Source organism: Oryza glaberrima, chromosome 5 (genome assembly GCF_000147395.1).
Source record: "Oryza glaberrima chromosome 5, OglaRS2, whole genome shotgun sequence".
NCBI lineage: Eukaryota > Viridiplantae > Streptophyta > Magnoliopsida > Poales > Poaceae > Oryza > Oryza glaberrima.
The window spans coordinates 15,295,720-15,319,025 of record NC_068330.1 but is presented as its reverse complement, the minus strand read 5'-3'; the positions used below and the strand labels follow the sequence as shown (position 1 = coordinate 15,319,025).

General features: G+C 43.5%; 2 protein-coding genes across 4 annotated transcripts; one reads left to right on the top strand and one right to left on the bottom strand.

Moving 5' to 3' along the window:
• Positions 1-2,430: 2,430 nt before the first annotated feature.
• Positions 2,431-6,559, bottom strand: LOC127773459 (FT-interacting protein 7). Of its 3 annotated transcripts, none has more exons than XM_052299524.1 (4): positions 6,306-6,559; positions 5,696-5,819; positions 5,238-5,355; positions 2,431-5,142 (listed from the first exon to the last, which is right to left on the bottom strand). In XM_052299524.1, exon 4 carries the CDS (start codon positions 5,046-5,048, stop codon positions 2,724-2,726), a length of 2,325 nt encoding a protein of 774 aa, XP_052155484.1. In that variant the 5' UTR covers positions 5,049-5,142; positions 5,238-5,355; positions 5,696-5,819; positions 6,306-6,559; the 3' UTR covers positions 2,431-2,723. The 3 variants fall into 3 exon arrangements, with proteins under 3 accessions (XP_052155484.1, XP_052155485.1, XP_052155483.1); XM_052299525.1 differs by having other exon boundaries at positions 5,231-5,355; positions 6,328-6,559; XM_052299523.1 differs by having other exon boundaries at positions 6,328-6,559.
• A 7,886-nt stretch (positions 6,560-14,445) lies between these two features.
• On the top strand, positions 14,446-15,604 carry LOC127773460 (protein SRC2-like). Its single transcript, XM_052299526.1, has one exon. The coding sequence runs from the start codon at positions 14,679-14,681 to the stop codon at positions 15,399-15,401; it is 723 nt and encodes a 240-aa protein (XP_052155486.1). The 5' UTR covers positions 14,446-14,678; the 3' UTR covers positions 15,402-15,604.
• The last annotated feature ends 7,702 nt before the right edge of the window (positions 15,605-23,306 follow it).

Sequence of the window (23,306 nt, the reverse complement as noted above, 5' to 3'; positions counted from 1 at the left end):
GAACTAGATGAACTTTTTTTTTAAAAAAAAATCAAGATTTGGATGATACTCTAGATCATCCCAAAGAGGACTAATTAAGTCGCAAGTAATTGCACAATCTTAGATACTGTTCAGAATATTCAGTGACCACTTCTTAACTAGTGAAAAGTGAAATCCAAAATGGAATGAGAATGATCCACATCATCTGATAAATATTAACTATTGGATTTAATACAAGACAAAAGAGAGTGAATGGTAAAAAAAAACAAATTTAAGAGGCTTCCGGAGACAAAGCTTTCCTATAAGTGGAAAGAAAGAACGGAAGAAAAAAACCCTCATCCTTTAACTAAATATTCATTAATCATGATTGAGCTATTCAGTGCATATTCAAAATGTATGTTCATGTAATTAATTTTGTTTCTAACAATTAGTTGTTAATGTGTTTCAGAAAAAATTGCTACAGAGACACGCACATTCCTTCCAATAAAGAGGTCATAGTGGTCTGAATATAGGTCTAATGATTTTCACACAAATTTAAAAATAAAAATTAAACTAATTCCTTAAAAACCAACAAAATCCACAAAAGGAACGCACCAATAGAAAATAAGTGGGGGATAAGGGTAATACAATAGCAAAGACATATAAAGACGATGACTCATACCTATAGACATTTAATGTATCAAGGTAACACTATGATTCATCCTGACCCAATCTTTTACTAGCAACAAGAATCTCAAGAGAAATATATTAGCACTCTCACATATCACATAACAGGGTGTGTTAGAGTCGCGCAAATGCGCGACATCATAGGCTAGTTGAAGTGAAGAATTAATTGTGTGAACTTGATATCAAGATGTGATCATTACTTGTTAAGATCATATGGGAGATAGATCAAGGGGGATTTGTTACAAATGTTGTTTGGTAACTGTCAAAATCCTGGAACCCTTTGATTTGTAGAAAAACATATGAAATTTATAGGATTTAAATCTTACATGAAAATTTTCTATTTAGTCCTTTGAAGAAAGGATTGGGACCCTAACAATCCTATGAAATTCCTCTGAAATAGCTCAAGACAAGACGATTTTTGAAGAAAAAATAACATGAGGTCCAACCTTATGAAAACTTTTCTTTTAGTTATTTTCTTTTCTCTAATTTATATTTTTCTTGTTGTCTACTCGAACGGTAATTCCAATCATTTGTTTAACACTTGTATTCATGTTAAATTCCTATATATTTTTATATTCGTGTGTTTCTCAATCCTACTGCTAAATTGACCTGATATATTCCAATCACCTTTCATTTTTGAATTTATGATTTATTTTTTTGCTCTCTGTACGTAGTAGGACTTGACCCTGGCGCTGTCGCTGATCCGGCCGGCAAACCGGTTCACCGGCGACGAGCTTCATGAGCGGCGCCGCCCTCCTGACCATGGAACTCTGTAGTACATTTATTTGGACATTATCAGGAAAATAAATGATGGGCATGTTTAGTGGTTATCATCAGAAAGGGTTGAAAAGCTGTGCATATATCTGTAGTTCATGCTACTTAAGGTTGTGTTTAGATTGGCCCAAAGTTTAGAAATTTGGTTGAAATTAGAGACGATGTGACTGAAAAATTGTGTGTATGAAAGGTATGATGTGATAGAAAGTTGGAAGTTTGGAAAAAAACTTTGGAACTAAATGTAATGTGCATATCATCAGGAAGGATGTAAATGTAATGTGCAGTAAGACATGAATGCTAAGGAATTAGTACTATCATAGAGCCAGAACTTCAATGCACGTATGAATATAAACCGAAGCAAATAAATGAGATGATTAACATAGGGTGTGCTTAGTTCCTGAAAAAAGTTGGAAGTTTGAAGAAAGTTGGGAGTTTAAAAAAAAAAGTTAGTTTGTCTGTAGAAAAATTTTTGATGTAATAAGACGTAATGGAAAGTTGAGAATAGAAGGGAAACTAAACGCGGGCAGACTCAACCTAAAGACTCGTCCTCTCAGCTGCTATGAGGTGAAATTTGCCAAATTGAAGAAATAACAGAAAGAAAACCAGCAACATATCTAATTCTAGCGAGCACAAAATCGTTTACTACTTGGCCGATTAGTGTATAATATTAACATTTATAGACTTGGATGCCTACCAAAATAATCTCAGTTGCACAGCAGATTCATTGCAAATGGATACATAAAACTTTACTCAGCTCAGAAACTCAGAATGTTAAGTTCAAGAATTCCTGCTCATCATAGAGTATGAAGCTGCCAAAAAATTTGTTCAGGCTCCAAGGCAATCAGCACAAATCACAAAACAACAACAGATCACTCAACAGGATGGGCCACAGGCTGGTCAGGGTTAATGCCTGCACTTAGAATTGCCGGGCCCAGATTAGCACAAATTTCTTCCTGCAGCCCAAATGTCAGTCATCATCCTTAACACAGCTAGCCTAAATTCAGGGGCACATATCTAATAGAATTATACAGAATGCAATATGTATGAGATGACATGCCCAGTAAGCCTCCCGATGACAGGTGATGACCACGAACAAATTTCCCGCACGCACCATACATGCAAATCCAGTCACATAATGCATTCAGTAGTTACATGAAAGGTTCAAAACCACCTGAAGACATACATAACCATGCAACTGATAGACTACAAAAAAGAGAATAGATAAGAGTTCAGGTTTCTCCAATTTCTTATGCATTGCAGCCATCGCCTGGGCAGCTCGATAGCATAGCATGAGGCAGTCGAGCTTACAACATGCTATCAGTTCTTGCAGGGAGCCTCCTGAAGAAGTTCAGAGGAACAGAGGGCATCTTGTGGCGGAACCTTGGGTGTCTCAAGGTGTACAGGCCTGCAAGGAAGACCACAACACGGAATGGAGTCACGTAGAGGACAATGGCAGCAACAAAGCAGAAGGTCACAAAGAGCGCCGTGGCTCTTGGGTCTCTCCAGCTTAGCAGGGACTGCAGCCTTTCTCCTTGTGTCGCGAGATCACCGACAACGGTCTGTATCCTCCCAGCAACACTCCGTAGCCGGTCATAACGCATCCTCACAATGTCAGGCGGACGAGAAGTAGGGAATGTGTCAAACTCTTCATCAAGCTCATCAGGATGAGCACTCTCCGCATGTGAGAGGCGAGTGTCCATGTGAGGTGGCTGCCTTGGCCGCCAGCGGTAGTACCACACTCCAATCAGGAACAGGTAGAGGAAGATTGTTGGCAGTATCAGCTCAGGATACAAGACTAAAATCACAAAGAGAATGTGGATCAGTATGGTGGTCAGCGGATTTCTCCAATGGCAGATCTGATCAAACCACTTGGCCACCGCAATCAGAGGGCTTAGGACACCCATGATACGGAAAAAGTTTGCCTTGCTCTTCCGCATGCTCCACATATGAGAGTCAACATCCAGCATGTACTCCACAATTTCCTTCCGCAGTGGTGGTTCTGCACGGCTCAGCCTTGTTGATACAATGTTGGTGGCTTGGCGCCTTAGATTGTCTACCTGCATCACGGACAATGGGTGTACATAGTGCATCTTGGGCAGCAATGGTTGTGAATACAGATGCATCATGTTCAGCAGTGATGAGCATGTGAACCTGACAGCAAGCTGCACCTCCCCCATTTTCTTAACACCAGCAGGTGTCAGAACAATCAGAGGGTAAGCATGAGTATATACTCGATCAGTTTCTAGCGTAGAGAGGCGGATGCGGACCTTCCCAATTCTGGTATCCCGGGCACCGTTGGCTTTTTCCCCACCATTCAAGTGGCAATTGTCAAATACACCAATAGTGATCACAGTGCAGGGATCATACACCTCCCAAGTGTATTGTTCATTCCACTTGGGTGTGAAACTATCAATAATAGTCCTTGTCCGCACCCACTTCTGCCCATACTTAGCAACACAATAAGCATCAGTTGTTCCACGCCCATCCTTGGTCTTCATCGGCAACAGGCCCTGTGCTGTCAAGATACCCAACTCAAGAATGCCAATGCTGTGCTTCCATAACTGTTTAGCAGTTGGCCTCAAATCACTGCTGTAATGTGTTGACTCATCCAAGACATGATATCCACCTTCGAGGCATATTCTCAAGTGAATCCGGCTTGAAAATTTGGTCTCTTTCTTCTGCTCGCCATCCACAATTACATGCTTCTCAAGATTGTACCACTGACTGTTCAGCAACTTGTGATCCAGCCTCCGAGGTACGTGCTGCAGAGAAATGATTGTCCTTCCAAGTACATCATCCTTCCCTGGGGCAATCCTATCTTCTACACTCAGAATCAGGTGTTCCTCGAATGGTTCAGCAGCAACAAACATTAAATCCTCATTCCACATTGGATTCAGCGTCCGGCTTGGTGATACCCGGGTTCTAAGAGCTTGGTTACCTAGCATGGCTTTGACATAAACATCAGGGAACCTGGTCCTGTCATTTGGTATAAGATCTTGTGCCTCAATGACATTGACTCTCAGATACCAAAGCTTTGGAGTAAGGTAAACTTTTGATCTAATACTTGCAAGTCCATCTCCTGGGATCGACGCTGCATCAGAGTGCCAAGCTTCAGGGAATGCTTCATCTGCTTGAGTACCCATCCAAACGGCCAACATCAACTCTCCCTTCACCTTGTGTCCATTCCGCTCTTCCAACCGATACCACTGTGGAGCCAATGGGCTGTCAGGTGGCACTCGTTTTGGGACCTCATTCAGGTCAAACAACACCCGCCCGATGAAGTCATCCTTGACAAAGTCCTTATCCTTGACAATGATCTCAACCACTGATGACTGAATGCGCTCCTTAGAAAAGGCAAAGACCTGGTTCCACTCAGGATTAGTCTTCTTCTCGAAATGCCGAGTTGTACCCTTATAATTCCCAAGCTTCACCTCAACATATGGGTCACAGCTTCCAGTGATGTCCTTGCTTGGAAGGTCCTTAGCTTTTACTACCCGGACATAAAGATACTGCATCTGCTCAACCAAGTCATAGGTGGTGGTGAGCTTGTCACCAGCAGCTCCACCACCAAGGTGAGGAGAAGTCTCCTTCAAGGAGTACTCCTCCGGACGGAACGGCCTCTGCATCATCTTGAACGAAATTCTTGAACCAACCAACTCCTACGCTCCTACTCAGCAATGAAAGAAAAAGATCCAACCAGCAGCAACTGGTGTGGTAGAATAACTGCAACATCATAAATAAGAACAAGTTTTAAAATGGCTGGTTGTTGGAAACAAAAATGATGAACGATATCAAAATGAACAGGAAGAACCTGGCACCTTCGAATTAACAAGTCATCAGGTAATAAGGTTTCTCTCAACAGAGCACCTCACAAGCATTTTCTTCATCTCGAACCATCCCAGTATCTCCACATCATCAATCATGGGAACACCACACCTGGAGCAATCATGGGCAAACCAGGTAAATCTCGCGCATTTACTAGCTCAAAGTAACAAAGGACGGTTGCCGTTCCCCACTGAGGGAAGTAAATCACTAAACCAAGAGGTGAAAAATGAGTTCTTGCACTGCAAAGTAGGCGACTTTAAAGAATAATAATAATCTCGAAAGGACAGAGAAGCATTAACATTTCCAGCGCAGGCGGCAAGAACAAGCATGTTCTCCCTATTGACCATGCTCCAATATAGTAATAGAAAACTCAAGACAACATATATACCCCCCATCTACATCTGGAGAGGGAGACCAAACCAAATGCAAAAACATTCGTCCAGGGATTCACCTGCCATCAACGCCCAAACGTCGTCCCCGTCGACATCCAGCCCATTCCGACCGGTGTCACGCCGGAGATCTAGCAACCGCCGCCGCCGCTGCCGCTGCCGCCGACCAAGAAACGCTGCTCAAGCCTGCCGTTGCCGGTGCACAAGAGGTGAGCAACCACAAACAACTCGAAAAAAACACACAAGAGAGAGCAGAAAAAAGATCAGATCTGAACCCGGCAAGAAAACCAGGAATCGAGCAAAAAAATCCCCCCACCCCAACCATTCGCAAGAAACCAGCAGCTACATATGCGCGCACACAGCAAGCTCGTCGCTTTACCCCCTTTTCGCAAGCGCACTTTCACTTTCGCAAAAGCAAAAGAAAAACATCCACGCACGCACGGACTCACACCCCACCAAAGATAAAAGCACGAACCGAACCAAGACCTCTCAAGAACCCTCAAGAAACCGTCACGCAACCGCCGCCGCGCTTCCCGTTCCCGAATCTCTACCGGGCAAGACCGAAACCACAGATCGGGGAAAACCAAAGAGGCGGAAATGGCACCGGCATTACACGGAAAGCGGCCAAGAAAAAAGCAGGGATGGATGGAAAGAACGGGAACAAAGATATACCAAAAGATTCGAGCGGGCTCACCACGCGATCTCTCCCGAGGGTTCGAGGAGGAAGAACAACAACCGGAAGCTTCGGCGGCGAGTGGGGAGGGGAGGGGAGGGGACGAAGAGGGGAGGCGAGATTTTTCGATTTTCCGCAGGGTTTTTCTCGCGAGCAAAAACAAACGCTGTGGAGAGAGAGAGAGAGAGAGAGAGAGTGGAGCGGGGCGAGGCGAAGCGGCGCTCGAAGCGTGCGTCGTGGTGGAGGTGGTGGTGGGGTGGCCGGTGGCCTTCTTTTTTCGAAATGCGAAGGGGGTGGCGGTTTTGCGTGTTGCACCCTGGGTTTTGGGGATTTGGCAGTTTAGGGCAGGTGGTAAGGGGTGGATGGGGTTTTTTTGCGTTTTGGACCCTACTATGGGGTTTTGGGGATTTGAGGGTGGTGGAGAGTGGAGACAGGAGTGTTGATGGAACATTGTGGGGGTTGGAGTTCGTGCCAACTCTATCTGCATTGTCTTCTTCCTTCCTCTCCCAGCTGCCGGTCAAGTCTTCTTTATAAATGGAAAATACTACTGCTCCCGAGTCGCAAACTACTCTTCCCCATCCATTTTGATCGTCTCATAAGATTTCCAGGTCTTCTCAAAATAATTATTATCTATAAGAATTTCGTTTGTTTGTGTAAACAGTAATATGATGATCGAATGTGTTGCATGTAATTAATTTTTATTGGTGTATAATTTCTATTGGTGTAATGATAAATAATATTAAAACATAAACAATTCACCGGACACAAAGCGATGGAACACGTTAACTGATGAGAATTAATTTGAGAATGATGAATGGTTTGGTGTCCTTGGATTTATGCTTTTTTTAGGGGATGATCAAAATAGGATGGAGATAGTACCAAATTAATAGTAATCCCTTCATCTAGGATTATAGAGTTATAGTACCACTACATTTAAAAATTATGAGACACAACATAGTACTACTACAAATCTTGGCATGTTTATTTTTTCAGATTTGTAGTAATATGATTTCTCGTATTAGATTAAATTATTATGAGACAGAGTGAGTAGTACTTTCATATATTTAAAAATGTATTTTTCTCAAAATAAATTATTCTACCATACTGTTTAAATTGATGTAAAATTTATTATCTTTATAATTAAGTAGTTAACCCATAGCAATAATCTGTTAACAATCTAATATCCATAGCAATAATCTATTAACAATCTAATATGCTCAAATTCCTAATGGGTCCTTGGTATTTATAAATAAAAGTTCTAGGACATTTAGAGAAAAAAATAGTACTACAAGTTGAGGTTAGATTTTATTTTCCTTCTTCCTTCATTAATGATAGTTAGTACGATAGCAGTACTATATGTTGACCAGGGTTTCTTGGTACTCTGTTGTGATCATGGGCCTGAGTAAAAATAGTATAAAATCTATTTACGTGCGGCTTATTTAGTCTAGTGTTTAAATCTCCTAAAAGATTAAAAGATTAAATGTTTCACGCAAAACAATGTAACAATATCGTGTGATTAATTGAGTTTTAATTATTATAAATTTGAAAAATAGATTAATCTTATTTTTTTAGAACAACTTTCATATAGAAAGTTTTCGTACGAAACGCACCGTTTAGCAACTTGAAAAACGTGTCACTTTTATCCCAAAGTTTATCTAATTTTTGTTGGAGAAAAGAACAAGGCCATAGTTTGGTGTATTTTGGTTTTGATTTTATACACGACGTTGTAAGGTAATTTTTTTCCATTGAAATGGTAAGGCATGGATTATTAAAGACATCGTGCACAATTACTAAAATTGATTTATAATAAACAGTGATCAATAAAGTTGGAATGTATTTCTAACAAATGTTTGCCAAGTTTGTAAATATAATTCTGAAAACGTAATCGTTTGCATGTTTGGAAAATCAATATTTTTATGTGTGAAATAATTTATAATTAGCCAAAAAATGATAATCGTAGAGCAATGTAAGGTAAATCAATGACAGAGCGGTACATCTACATGACTGCATTGTTCTTACAGTCTCCCATGCTTGCAACCACCATTGACAAGTGAACTTGGGTTGTGTTTAGTTCCTTCCAAAGTTAGAAGTTTGAGTTAAAATTAGTACGATGTGACTGAAAAGTTATGTGTGTATGACAGGTTGATGTGATGGAAAAAGTTGGAAGTTTGGATCTAAACACAGCCTTAGAGTTGGGGTTGGTGTAGAACAGTACATTCAAACGGGTTGGTGGTGCGCCCCTTGTATGAAAACCGAAGGTGGTACAAATTATTCCCTCCGTTTTAGGTTATAAGATGTTTTGACTTTGGTTAAAGTCAAACTGTTCTAAGTTTGACTGAGTTTATCGATAAATATATTAATATTTATAATACTAAATTAGTGTGATCAAATCAATAATTGAATATATTTTCATAATAAATTTGTCTTGGGTTAAAAATGTTACTATTTTTCTCTACAAACTTGATCAAAGTTAAATCAGTTTGACTTTGACCAAAGTCTAAACATCTTATAACCTGAAACGGAGGGAGTATATTAGGCCATCACCAATGCGTAGCCCCAGGTCGTCCCCTTGGCCCCCTCTGCCCGTCGCTGTTTGCTTTTATCGTCGGTGCTGTTCCCCCACGATGGAACGAGTCCCTCGCTCACTTTTGGTAGGGGAACGCAACCGAGGGGACACGTTGGGCGCGAGCGTCACCTATGGACACCGTTTCCACCGAAAAATTTCCCTTTCCACCCCTCATGGCCGCCGGCGACGGGAGAGAGAGGGAGAGAGAGGCCAGCGGCAGCGGCGAGGTACAGAGGTGCGAGTCGGCGGCGAGAGGGGGCGAGAGGGAGACCTGCGCGACCTCCTCCGCCGGCGCCATGACCTCCTCCTCGATGCGGTGCTGCTGGCGCCGCTCCACCCCGATCTGGCCGTGAGGGGGCCAGATCCGCGCACGGTGGCGTCGGATATGCCGCCTCTGGCCATCGGTGACGCCGGAACCGAGGTTGGCGACGGCGGTGGGGTGAGGTCGGGGCGAGGCAGGGCGAGGCCGGCGCGAGGCGGCGACGAGCGGGGGTTTTGCCGCCTCCGGCTGGCGACAGCGTCGGCCTGGGTTGTGAGCCCGACCCGGCGACCACCGCGTGACGGAGACGACCCCGCCGGTGCCACTTGCCATCGGCCACCACGAGGGAGAGAGAGGCGACAACGAGAGAGGGAGAGAGAGGCGGCAAAGAGAGAGAGAGAGGATCCGGCGGCGACGAGGTGGAAGGGGAGGACGGAAGAAACGGATCGGCGGGGGAGAGCGGAGGAAACGGAGCGGCTGGGGAGAGGGCGGAGGAAAAATCGGCGAAGGGGAGAAGGGCAGAGAAAGAGACGCGAAACGGAGAAGGGGTAGAGGAAGAGACGCGTGAGATAGGAGCGGCTGTAGGAAGAGGTATTTTCGAATTTTTTCAGTGCCGGGACACCCATTGTGGGTTTGAGTATCTTCATATAGTCCTCTTATATTTTGAGGAGCCCATCTAGGATGTCCTCTATTGTGAGGGGTGTTTCTCAGAGAGTGCCCTCAGTTAGCGAGGAGTGTCCCTATATGCCCTTACAGCACAATTTAACGCGTTGACGGGAGAAAAAAAAAACGGAGGAGAAAACAAAGAAACAAACAAAGGATGCAAGAGAAAAAGAAATTTCCCAGGAAAGCATGTGCAACGACAAGGAAAAAGGGGTGCAAGAGTACAATAGGGGTGGGTTAGAATTTGGAGATGTCTTAAAAGCAGTCCTAAAAAACAGTATACAGTACCGAAGAAATAGGCACAAGCTGAGGGTGTTATCTGCAAAAGCGGGGTGCACTTTGGGCGGCCCACCGAGCGTGAGTAGCGACGACACGCTGTCCGCGGTCGCAGACAGGGTGGGACCACGGCGCCACGCTTTGCATATTCCTCCGCCTCGGTGGTGGTGGTGGGTAGTAGTATGGGATTATTCGCGTGCGCTTTCCTTTTTTTTTTACTTGGGCGGGCGGGCGGGGCTGCTACAGGGAATCGCTTCCACTTCTCCTTTTCTCGATCGGAGTGCGGGCAGAGACAGACAGCGGACGGGTGAAGAGGACCCCACGTGGAGGGCGATCCAGCTGCTGTGGGTTGGACTCCGGTCGGTCGGGGGTAGTCTCCTCGACCTCGATCGGTGCGTGGACCGGGGTCGACGAGACGACGACCCAGCGACACACATCCCATCCACGCACGCATCCCGCCGGTGGACGTCGCCGCCGCAGCTTCCGCCGAGCCGGGCCGTCTCGGGGCGGGCGCCACCGGCGTCGGCGTACGGGGCTGTTTGGCTCTTAACATTGCCATAACTCACTTTAGACAATGTTAGACAAGTGTAGCTTGCCACACTTTTTTGGCCTACAAATTGTAAGCCACACTTGTGGCAAAGTTAGACAAAAGATTAAGTCTATAACATATGGGGTAAGATGGTAAGAAAGTGTGGCTTGCCATAACTATAGCAATGAACCAAACACAAGACTAAGGAGATGTGACAGCCTAAAGTGTGATGTGGCAAGTTGAAACATTGAACCAAACAGCCCCTACGTGCTGCGTGCTATGCGGGAACGACCTAGCACGCTCGTTCAAGGGACAAGGGGCACGCCACGGAGACAGCCGAGGTGGTTATTCTTCGAGCTCATCGGTTGGCCCGATAAGCCTAATAGGTTAAAAGCAAAAGCTATAATTTGAATTATTAAACTTGAATTTGGAAATGGTTTTAACATATTTTCAATGTAATTTTATTTTAACATTGGTTTTTAAGTCGCTATGAACGAGTTTATAAAAAAAATTCCCTATATATTAACTTTTATTTCTTAATAAGCCGTTTTGTCTTATTAGGGAATATAGGTAACCAATTAGGCTCTTATTAAGGATTCGTTGCTATGTTTTTTTGAACGGTTTTACATCGTGTTAATGTAATTTTTTTGAGAAAAATCTACACCACGGCATCCCGTATTGTTAAGAGAACAAAAGATAGATAATAAAGTGGATCACCAAACTCTTCGTCGCTTTGTTTTTCTCATGCCATAAGATCGTTTCGTCTTCTTCAAGCCATGCAAAGGATGTAGTTCATCCGGTTTTCCCCCACTACTTCAAACGCCACCCTTCTCCTCCTCCTCCCACCTTGCCCATCATCACGCGACGACCCAATCTCTATCTTCCTCCCCCTTCCTCAACTCCTCAAGCGTCGTCTTCCTCCTTCCTCCCTCTTTATCCGTCCCAACACCACATCTAGAGGCCGGCGAGTTTATTGGGAGCTGTTGAAATCACAGTAGTCGGTGAGGAGGGAGGCGACGACGAGGTCGGTGAAGAGGAAGGAAAAGAAGGGTGCAAGTCCGAGTACAACGAGGTTCGCGGCACCTGCGAGGATGTGTCGGTCTTGGCATTGAGAGCAATTTCGGAGTTGGCAAAGCAGACGAGGGGTGATTGCAAAGTGCTTCATGGGGCTTTGAGGTTGTTACGCAGGCATCGCTTGAAGCCATCGTGCTTCTCGCTAAGTCGCTAGCTCGTTGATGTAGCTTGCAGATATGCAATGGGCGCTTCATCCTCAACTGATACACACAGGCTTGGTACAAGATGCTAGGTACCAAGGCATAGGGAAGAGGCAAGCGCAACCATTGTCTGGTTCTCGACGAGCCACCTACCGTTAGCAACTCCTCTCCACTTCTCCCTTTGTCTCCTCTACACGCTCCCTAACTCCACCCCTACTATTGAGGTACCAAGCACCAGTACTCCAAACTTAGGTACTAGGTATCAAAGCAGAGGGAAGGGGAGAGCGTCGTCGCCACCTGGTCAGGCAATGAGTCACCTGCCGTTGTCTCCTCCTATCCCCTTCTTCCTTCCTCTTCTCTACGCGCTCCCTCTTCCCCTACCATTATTGTGGCCGATGGGGCAAAACACGATGAGTGTTGCTGCTTCGCTTGCACACGAGCAGGAAAGTAGGGGGCTACACTGCTTTGCTTGTTTTGCGTGTAGAAACTCTACATACGTTTGGTGCGACATGTAGGATTAGATTTATTAAGTTGTCCCGTTTCAACGGCATCATGTGCTCTAGCATCTCTCAAAATTTTTCTATATACAAATTACTTTAAAATATTAAATAAATATTTTTAAATTTATAATAATTAAAACTTAATTAATTATGTGCTAATAATTTACTTGTTTTTTATGACTTAACCTAATCTTCATCTTTATTAGATGAAGAGCACCACCTAGCTTCTCTGGATTCTGGAAAGTATGCACCCGTGGCCAGGGCGCCGAGCTGGTAGCCCAGAACCAGAAATGTGATTCCAATGCCTTTTTTTTTTCTTAAAAAAAACGATGGTTTTCTTTTGGAACTCAATTTGTGCCATACCAATTGTTTGGCTGCTTCGACAGTAATTTTCAGTGATTTTTTTTATTTGTATTGAAGTCAAACCTTTGGCAATTTTATCCATCTACCGATCCAAATCTTTGTTGGCGGTCAAAATTTGGCTATGTAACAAATGAGAGAGGCAAAATTTTGTTGTATAACATTACGGTTTTAGCTATGAACACTGCCGAAATCAATCATTTAAAATAAAAATAACATTGTCAAAATGTGTATATTTGCTATTAGAAATACCCATACTGTTATACTCACTCTATCTTAAAATAAGTTAATTTTTACAACATCCCATACATATCAATAAAATAAGAACAAGTACCCTCACTTAATCAAACCTAATGCAATTATTTAGCACTTCATCTACTCCTAATACATTTATCATACTTTTATAAACTCCGATGAAGTGATTAAAAAATAAACTTATTTTAGGACAAACAAAAGGGGCTAAAAATAATCTCATTTTAAGGCGGAAGGAATACTATGGCTTGATGAAGAAATATACAACGAGTGAAAGGTCAGAAATGTTCCCTCGCCCATTTCTTTATTTCATACCTAACAAATGAAATCAAGTTTGCTTTTAAAATTTTATATGGTTGTCTAACCGATCTTCCCTTTGTGCAAGATTTTTTAAAGACGAATTGTGCTTAAGAAAACATTCATCAAACACAATTCATTGAAAAGTACCTTAATCTTTGATTCCCAACTCTCCCGTTACCGGCGCGGAGCTACAGTGATCAGGGAGGGTTCACAAGCACCCATGTCCAAAAATCATTTTACCTATAGGTACCATTTGTTTATCACTTGTGCACCCCCCTCAACTCAACCAAGTGTACCCCCAACAGGCCACCATACAGAGCAAGAAGGTAAAAGATGCGTTCATGCTTGCAGCTTATAAGTATTCTCGGGTAGTCAGCTGACGAGTTGCTTCCTTTCCAAATTGTTTTTTAGGATCATCCTGATTTACTGTAAGCAAACCGAACAATTTTGCTTGATAGGGAGTCGATTGGATGATTATTGGTTGTTTTTTTTCTCTAAATTTAGGGTTGAGTTCCAATTTGTTATCATTTGCCTCTTTTGTGTTTTAGACAATGAGTGTGGATTGAGGTAGTTCTCTAATTTGGGTATCTTTTTTGTTGTGATTTTAGTCTTACTTTTTTTTACTATTCACTAATTTTTATATTAACATTGGGGTTCTCTATTTTGGTAAACACATTATCGCTACATTTTCTTTTACCTATTTTTGTGTATTGAATGTTTACTATGATGTTACTTAATGTAAACACGTATAAGGTTACACTTATGGTATAGTAGTGCACCTCCTATATTTTGCTCTAGCTCCACCACTGCCCGTTACGACAGGCGTTAAGCTGTTGGTTAGGTACAAGGCACCACAGCGATGCAATACTGATCAAGAATTCAAGATGAGCCTAGTGTGCTGTGTGCAGAGTATTTGTTTGCAGCTATATTGAGGTGTCAATCAATCTTCTAAAAAGCTTAGCCGCAAAAGTTATTTCCGTGGTTGTTTATCCACCTTCTAGCACTTTTACGATCTAATTAGCAGTCAATGGGTAACTGAATTTGGACCTTGGTGAATCATTCTCGACCATCCCAAACTAAAAATGGAATGAAATGTTACAATGTTGGATCTTATCTAGTACTATTTCACTAGGATTAACGGATAAGCCGAGAACGTATCTTCCCACAAAGTTACGCAAGGTTAGAAACTGTGAACTGATCTGGAAAAGTTTCCAGCCCACTGAAGTTTATCAAATCTTAGTAAATATAAAAAAAAATGGCAAATCAAGCTTGGAATCTGCTTCCTTCTCGAAGCAAAAGCATTGGCTCTGCTCCAAAGAGCCCGGATTACGTGGCCGGCCGATTGATGCAGTTGCCACTAACGCGAGGAATTTTTCGCTTCATCACTAAACAATTACTAGATAATAATACACTACTCAACATATTCTAATTACCGCTATATATATACGCGATCATGGCGCGTTCAAGGTCGAGCAGCTTCGATATCGACGGAAGCCAAAGCCGGCCACCGGCCATGGCGATGGCGTGCAGGACGCTGGAGCTGACGCTGCTGTCCGCGAGCGACCTGAGGGGCGTCAACCTCGTCTCCAAGATGGAGGTCTACGCGGTGGTCTACCTCGCCGGCGACCCGCGCGCGCGCCAGCGCGTCGCCACGGACCGCGCCGGCGGCCGCAACCCGTCGTGGAAGGGGAAGGACGCCACCGTCCGCCTCGCCGTCCCGGCGTCGGGCGCCGGGAGCGGCGCGGTCCGCGTGCTCCTCCGCGCGGAGCGCGCCGGGCTCGGCGGCGACCGCGACGTCGGGGAGGTGTTCGTCCCGCTCCCGGACGTCCTCGCCGGCGCCGGGGACGGGCCCACCGCCGCCGCGGTGGCGTCCTACCCGGTCCGCAAGGTCGGCTCGAGCAGGACCACCCACGGCGTGCTCAACCTCTCCTACAAGCTCGGCGGCGTCGTCCACCCTGACCCCGCCGCGGCCGCCGCCGCCGCCTGCAGCTGCAAGCCCGCCGCGCCGGCAGCAGGTGGCTCGACGATGGCGTACCTGGCGGCGGCAGCGGCGGCGTACAGGGCTGCGCCGCCGCCGCAGCCGCCGCTGTACGGCTACCGCCAGCTGCCGCCGATACCGCAGCCGTTGCCGCCTATGGGCGCGGTGGCGGGCGGCGGCGTGCGCGCCGGCCGGTGAAGCAGCCACGGGCAAAAATGGAGTCTTGCAGAATATGAATGCTAAACTATATTCTGTCTTAAATAAATATATAAATATGTGAACATATATGCGAATGAATCTGATCATCTGAAGGTGAGCAAAAAAGTAAAATTATGAAATTGAAGCTTGCAAATCGCAATGGTGTTTAGCTGTTTATGAACCGTGGAAATGCAAGCTATATACTCAAGTCTTATTGAAACCTACATTTTATTTTCATGTTCAAATTGATTTTTGCTTGGCTTTTTTTTTTTTTGAAAACTTGGTGAAATGAAAGCCTCAAACATGTGGACACCTTCAACATTAAAGCGTAGCGTAGACTTGATATTTTGATGGCTGAAGGACGGTCTAATACAGTGAGACGGAAAGCTGCCTGTTAAATGGAAGTTTGTTATGACATTAATATAGAACATCAAATCATCGAAAATTTGAACCAGAAATTCTTTTGAAAGTTGAAACACAACCTGAAAATCTTGCAAACATGAATTCTGAATCCTACAAATTTAGTTTGTTTTGCAGTATTCAGACTTCTGAATTCTGAATCATGGAAGTTTCTCATGTCAATAAAAGCTTTAAGGGCCGCTTTGAATCATAGGAATGAAAAAACGGAGGAATAGAAAAAATATTGGATTACGATAGGAATGTAGGTAAAACAGAGGATTGCAAAACATAGAAAAAACATAGGAATGACCGTTTAATTGGACCACAGGAAAAACACACAGGAATTTGAGGAGAGATAAAAGACTCAAAAGATTTCTTCCATGAGGTTCTACCTCTGGTTAAAATTCCTTCAAAACTTGTGTGGGAAGAGACATTCCATAGGAATTTCATAGGATTACATAGGGTTCATTCCTTTGATTCAAAGAGCTTTGTAGGAAAAATTCCTATAGGAATGAAATCTCTAAAATTCCTATGAATTTCCTTTGAATCAAGGGGCCTTATTTAACTAAATTGTTTTCCTTTTTTTACCCACCGACTTACTATCAAATAAAGTATCTTCCGATCATATGAGATGTTCCATTTGATTCTCTTCATCTTACTTCACACAAATTTGTATGATTTGGACAAAATTATTGCGAGTGAGCTACAAATGATCAAATCAGTGCAATATAGCTTGACTCTTCCCATTTTATTTTATATAGAGTTGTATAATTGGAAAAAAATATCTCTAGAAGTGAGCTACACATATCGGATCATTTCAGTATAAATTGTTTCCATTGTTCAAGTGAGATGTAATACGGTCTTCTCCAATATCTCAGCTATCTTATTCAGAGAAGGAACTGTCTGATCTATCCAAATGGGTTCACACCCTTCGAAGATGTCCAAATGGGTTCACACCCTTTGAAGAGCAAATATGTACTAAAATATTGGAAAGATATCACAACATCTATGGTATTATCTTCCTGGTTGATTGCGTCTCCTTTACAAATATATATATAAGTATAAAGCATTGGTTGCACTCATGAAATAGAGCAGGAAAAGAGTCTTAAGTATAAAACAGAGTTGCATGCTAGCTTCACACTAGCATGCGGCAAAGACATGTAGCATGCATGTTTACTACTAACTACTAGCCGCTGGCTCATTCATCGTGAAGGGTAATGACTTAGTTCTAAAGTAAAGAATTATGCATAATAAATTATGCCATCATATTGGAAAGATATAAAACAAAACTATCGATACTTTTTCATGAGAATGGTGAAATATTCTGGTCGGTGGTTTAGATTTTAGAAGATCTGTCTATATGCGTAGGCGCCTTTGTTATGTACAGAAAATGTCTCCGTTCTGAATGCTGCAAAACTTTGCTTTGCTTTCAATCCTACATTGACTCAAAGTTTTTGTCTATGGAATTTCTTAACAACAAACCTGTTAAAATTAATCTGGTATTTTTCTGCTAATCCCATTTTTAATGAAGAAATCTTCTATGAAAACTTTAACATGAGTAATAACAATCTGGTATACTTTTCTATTCTTAAATACTTATTCAACATAAAGGCAAGGGCTCATGAAGAATTCATAATACATGCTGGATTTTTTACATTTAGCTCTTTTTACAAAACATATTTTACAAATAGATTAAAAAAACATTAAAAAAATGGACATCTAACTCGATCGGCGCCAATGTCTCTAACGCATATATGTATATCAGCAAAATTGTGTGTGTCTATATGAATGTATGTACATCACTTCTAACCCAGTAGCCAACTATCTCAAATCCCCTAACTCTATCCCACTAAACATTAGGGACACAACACTTGTTATTGTTAAGTGGCTAGTCTTAAAATCATGCATCTGCGCTAATGTGACATCCCGGCCCAGGGCTTAATAGAATTAATAGAATACTCATATCAACAAATTCCAACTTTTTTTCCGGAAGCCGATCTCGAAAGAACTCTGAGGTTAAGCGTGCTTGACTTGGAGCAATTTCGAGATAGGTGACCGACCTAGAAATTCTTCCCAGGTGCACACGAGTGAAGACAAAGTGTTCTTTCCTTGGACAAAGTGTGCAGAAAAGACTTGTGTTGGAGCAATGGGTGACCGACGGGAAGCAACGACTGGGAAGCAATTTCTTTCCCGGGACAAAGTATGCAGAAAAAAAATTCTTTCCCAGGTGCGCAATTTTGGGATGGGTGACCTTCCGGGTGCGCAATTTCGGGATGGGTGACTGACCGGGAAATTCTTCCCGGATGCACACGTCCCGAGACAAAGTGTGTAGAAAAATTTCTTTCCCGGATGTGCAATTCTGGGATGGGTGACCTCCTGGGTGCGCAATTTCGGGATTAGGGATGGCAATGGATCGGGTCGGGCATGGGTAGAGCGAAACCATGCCTGGCCCGAGATCCATGTGCCCACGCCCGACCCATGCCCACAAAGCCAATCGGGCCCGACCCATGCCCACAAAGCCAATCGGGCAAATCCCCGTACCTGTGCCCATGCCCGTCGGGCACGGGCATGCCCGACGGGTGCCCACTGGGCATGCCTGCCATCCGCCACCGCGCCGCCACCCACGCGCAGCCGCGTCACCGGTCGCCACCCCCACCGCCGTGTCGCCGCCTGCTGCCCGCGTGCAGCCCCGTCGCCGGCCACCACCCGCACCGCCGTGTCACTGGCCGCCGTCCCACGCTCGTGTGCCACCTACCGCGAAACTGCCGTCGACCACGCTCGTGCGCCACCAGCCACACGCTAGCCGCCGCCGCTGCGCTCGAGCACCGCCGCGTCGCCACTCGCCAGCCACTGTCCCGCCGCCTACCGCGTCGCCACTCGCCAGCCACTGTCCCGCCGCCTGCCGCGTTGCCACTCACCAGCCACCGTCCTGCCGCCAGCCGCGTCGCCAGCCACCGCGTCGCCCACCCCTGCCACGCCGCCAGCCACCGCGTCGCTAGCCACCGCCGAGTCGCGCCGCCAGCCACCTTTCCCGTGGGCCGCCGCTGGTAGAAGATTGAAAGGTGGTAGTGGGGAGATAAGGCTAGGGTTTCATTGAGTAAGTATATACTCCATCCATTCCAAAATATAAGACATAACCACCCTTGACCCAAAGACCAAGAAACAATTATTATCACCTCTTTGTTTGAATCAATCCAATTAATACAATACATGCACCCAATAGAATTAAATATCTTGTGAGTGTATGATTTAAAAAATAATAATTTAGGAGAGAAGAGATGCTAAATAATTGCCATGCATGCATGCACGCATTATATTATGAAACACCTTTAAAAAGTTATTGTGCCCTATATTTTGGAATGGAGGGAGTATATTGCTGTATACAAATGAGCCAAATGGGCTATTGGGCCATGAGGGGAGGTTAAACTATTGAAGACATGAAGGATATACATGGGCTATAAAAGTCTCGGGTCGGGCATGGGTTATCCACGGGCGAAATATAAAACCCGCATTTGCCCACTAAGTCTGCGGATATTGGGTCGGATGTGCCCACGGGCAAAAAAAGGTGCACACGCCCGCGTCCATCGGGCCGGGTATCCGCGGATACCCGAACCCACGGGCAATACTGCCATCCCTATTCGAGATGGGTGACCGACCGGGAAATTCTTCCCGGGTGCACACGTCCCGGGACAAAGTGTGCAGAAAAATTTCTTTCCTGGGTACGCAATTTCGGGATGGGTGACCGACCGGGAAATTCTTTCCAGGTGTACACGAGTGAGGACAAAGTGTGCAGAAAAAACTTGCGTTGGTTTGTGAGAGCAGTCTATGACCTATGAAAGCTGCTAGATGTAAGTGGGCCCGGCCTAGGAAAGGCGGGACGTTACAGCTAATATGACACTACTATAGATTTAATTTTTCTGAATGAGACCCCTCTAGGTTTCAGGCGGGTCAGAAGACTTGTGTTGGTTTGTGAGGGCAGCCTATGACCTATGAAAGCTGGCAGATGTAAGTGGGCCCGGTCTGGGAGAGGCGGGACGTTATAGCTAATATGGCACTACTATAGATTTTATTTTTCTGAATGAGACCCCCCTAGGTTTCAAGCGGGACATAACTGACCCTCATGCAAAAATTGCTATTCCAGGAGTGGTTCAAGGGTTGCATGCGAAAATACATTTTTGCAGGAGGCCCACTGTTGGTATTTGATACGGTTACAGATAAAATCCACAAGCGCACGGATATACCGATGTAGCACTTCCCCTACGGCGTATTTCTTCCATGAGGTTCTACCTCTGGTTAAAATTCCTTCAAAACTTGTATGGGAAGAGACATTCCATAGGGCTGTCACCACCTCTACACCCACCTCAACGTACTGTGGGATACACAGCAATTACTGGATAATAATTACCTAAACACCACGTCTAAGCAATTAATATCTACTTTAGTGTTTATAACTCACCAAAGCAATCACTATATTTTAGTTGATTATAGTGAACAATAATCCCGTATGCTGATTAGGAACTAACCAAGAGATAATTCTCACAAGATAAATCTAAATTACTCAAGAAGAATATTATATTGAATTCAGACTAATAAACAGAATAAAAGAAATAGGAGAAGATTACCAACAACTCCGGAATTCTTCCGACTCCTACTCTACTCTCTTCCTATTCTAGTATACAATATAGTACAATAGAGCCTCTTATAATTCAGCTCAAGCTTGAAAGTGTGTGTGTGAAGTGAGGGAGTGAAGCCTTTTTATAGAGGTAGGTATGACGGTTGGCGAAGGGGAAATGTCCGAAGTGCCCTCCAACCGCCATCAGGGATGCATCTGAGACGTCCACGCCAAACCCCAGCCTGGATGGCTGAGATTGTGGTTCGGCCGAACCAGGGCCGAACCTGGGTTAGGCCCATCTGGCCTGGCCTTTGGCCCAAGTCCTCCCCTAGTCCTCCTCTATCCATTTCTTGGTATTTTGGGCTGATTTATTGATGTTTCGATGAAGTTCACAACCCGTCCTTGCATGGATACATAATTCTCCTCACTTTAGTCTGATTTTCCTCCCAACTTCAGGGTTTATTATCTGCATTCAAATATACACCAACACCTGTGGAATATGTGAGATTAAGTGCCTATCTCTATGTTGGATGTTTTATTATCTGATCTTTATGCAGATGTTGGCGGTATAGAATCGACATTTAATAGCCGCCAACACCCACCTACGATAATAGGCTATTTTCGTAGGTGGGCCTCTTAATAGAACCGCATGACAAAATCAGTTTTCCCATATGGACATTTCTTTCCTTCTCCTACAATTCACGCAACAGCTAGTCAGCTACCCCTCCACTTAACTCTTTTTCATCCGTGCATTTGGCCTCTCCACCTTCCCCTTTTTTCTTTCCCCCCTTCTCTTCTCCTCTCTCTATTTCCTTCTCTACTTTCTCCTCCTCCTCTCACTTTCCTTCTCCTCCTTTCTCCACTTCCCCTCCTCTTCCTCCCTGCACTTCCCAGCAGAGATGACAGCTCGGGAACAGGCGGCACCATCACGTGGAGACGGTGGCCTCAAGGGGGGGCGGTGCCGGTGCACGGATCTAGCATCCTCGGAGAGACAGGAGTAAGCCTCGGGCGGCGGCGGCCTCAAACTGGCTGGATCTGCTGCCGGTGCCCACAGAAGTGGTAGATTTGCCCAATCTGAGGATGACGGGAGCAGCAGTGGTGACCTCGGACTGGGTAAATCCGTCGCCGATGCCCGCAGGAGCAGACTCACGCAATCCGACCAGGGACGGTGGGAGCACTGGCAGCGGGAGCGAATGGCCGCGACGGCAACGGCTATGACGACGATGATGGTGGTGGCGGCTTCGATGACGATACGTTTAGAAGCTAGGGTTTTGGGAGAATCGGGGAGCTAGGGTTTCAGCCGAATTTGTTCTTTTGGAATTTTTATATTTTTGTTGCTGAAATTATTTTCACATGCGGGCGTCATAGGTGAAAGCATACAAAAATGTTGTTTTTGCATGTGGTTGCGCTAAATATATAGAAAAATATTGATTGTCACAAACATCTGTGTGTAGGCGGACCATCCAGCCGTTTGGGAAAAAAAATTTGCCGACTGCAAAAATCGTTTTTTACAAGTGTGAAAATTTTTTATAACGACGAGAGCTCAATTTGAAAACTTTGGTAAGTATTTTAATGGACAAGGACTCAATTTTAAACTTACTGAAATTAATTAGATTTTCATCTATATGATCGGTAAGACTAACAAGAAAACAAAATATTGATATGATAGTTGTAATTCTAATCTTCCTTTCTACAAATGATACAGATTAATCAGGTTACACATGATAGTTATAATTCTTATCTCCCTCCCTACAAAATGATACAGATTAATCAGGTTACACATGATAGTTGTAATTCTTATCTTCCTTTCTACAAATGATATTGATTAATCAGGTTGACTCAAACATATAATCTCATATCAATTTGTACAGTTGTTGTGATAAGAAGTTTTGAAGTTGCACATGATGATCCATATACAACACAATTATTTTGTTTGAGATCAGATATTATATTTTGTCACTACTAGAAAAATCATTTGTTGCCACGAAAAAAATCGTGGCATCAATACTAAAATTGTAGCAATAAATACATGTTGCCACAATTTTAAAATCATTGCTAGCCGTGATAATAAATAGCGTGGTAATAGGTTATTGCAATGATTTTTATTTAGTGGTAATAAATTTAGATGTTGCCACGGAATGGATGTGCAAAAAATCATATTGCAACACTTAACATCGTTGTAATAAAAATTATTGCCACCACTCCATATGTGGCATTAGTTTTACGTACCAAATTAAAAGTTTATATATTAATCTATCATCCTATCTATTTATATTTATTTCTTTATACCATGTTTTGGCTAGGATTCGAACCCAAGACCTATGCTTCACGCATGATCTCCTTTACCAACTCATCTACGCATCAATTCTGTTGGAATATGCATATCGTTCCATTTGAGCCTACCTAACTAAGATTTGAATATCTAAAAGATTTCAAATAAAAAAGTTATCAACTATAAAATTATATATCTCGTCGAGAGCTACAATTTCCATATAAAATTTGTCTCAATCCGTATCCATATGAAAAAATTAAGTTAAATTATGAGATGACAATTTTTTTATTGCAACAAATTTGTTGATCGTGGCAAAAAAAAAAGTAAAAAGTACCATGTATTATGTAAATTTCCACAAATTAAAATTGTCGCTATAGAACATGTTTTTTGCAACAGCAAGATTTTCGTGGCGATATCTCATTTTCTATTGCAACAAAAGTACTAAATAAAACAACGATTGTAGATCATTGCAATAAAATATAATTATTTGCTACAGAAAAATTATCATTGCAATAGTACAATATATTGCTATGAAATATTTTTTGTTGTAATAATTTGGTGGCAATAGCTCAATTATCTTGTAGTGTGTCCAGGATGGTAACAAGATGTAAGATGTAAAATG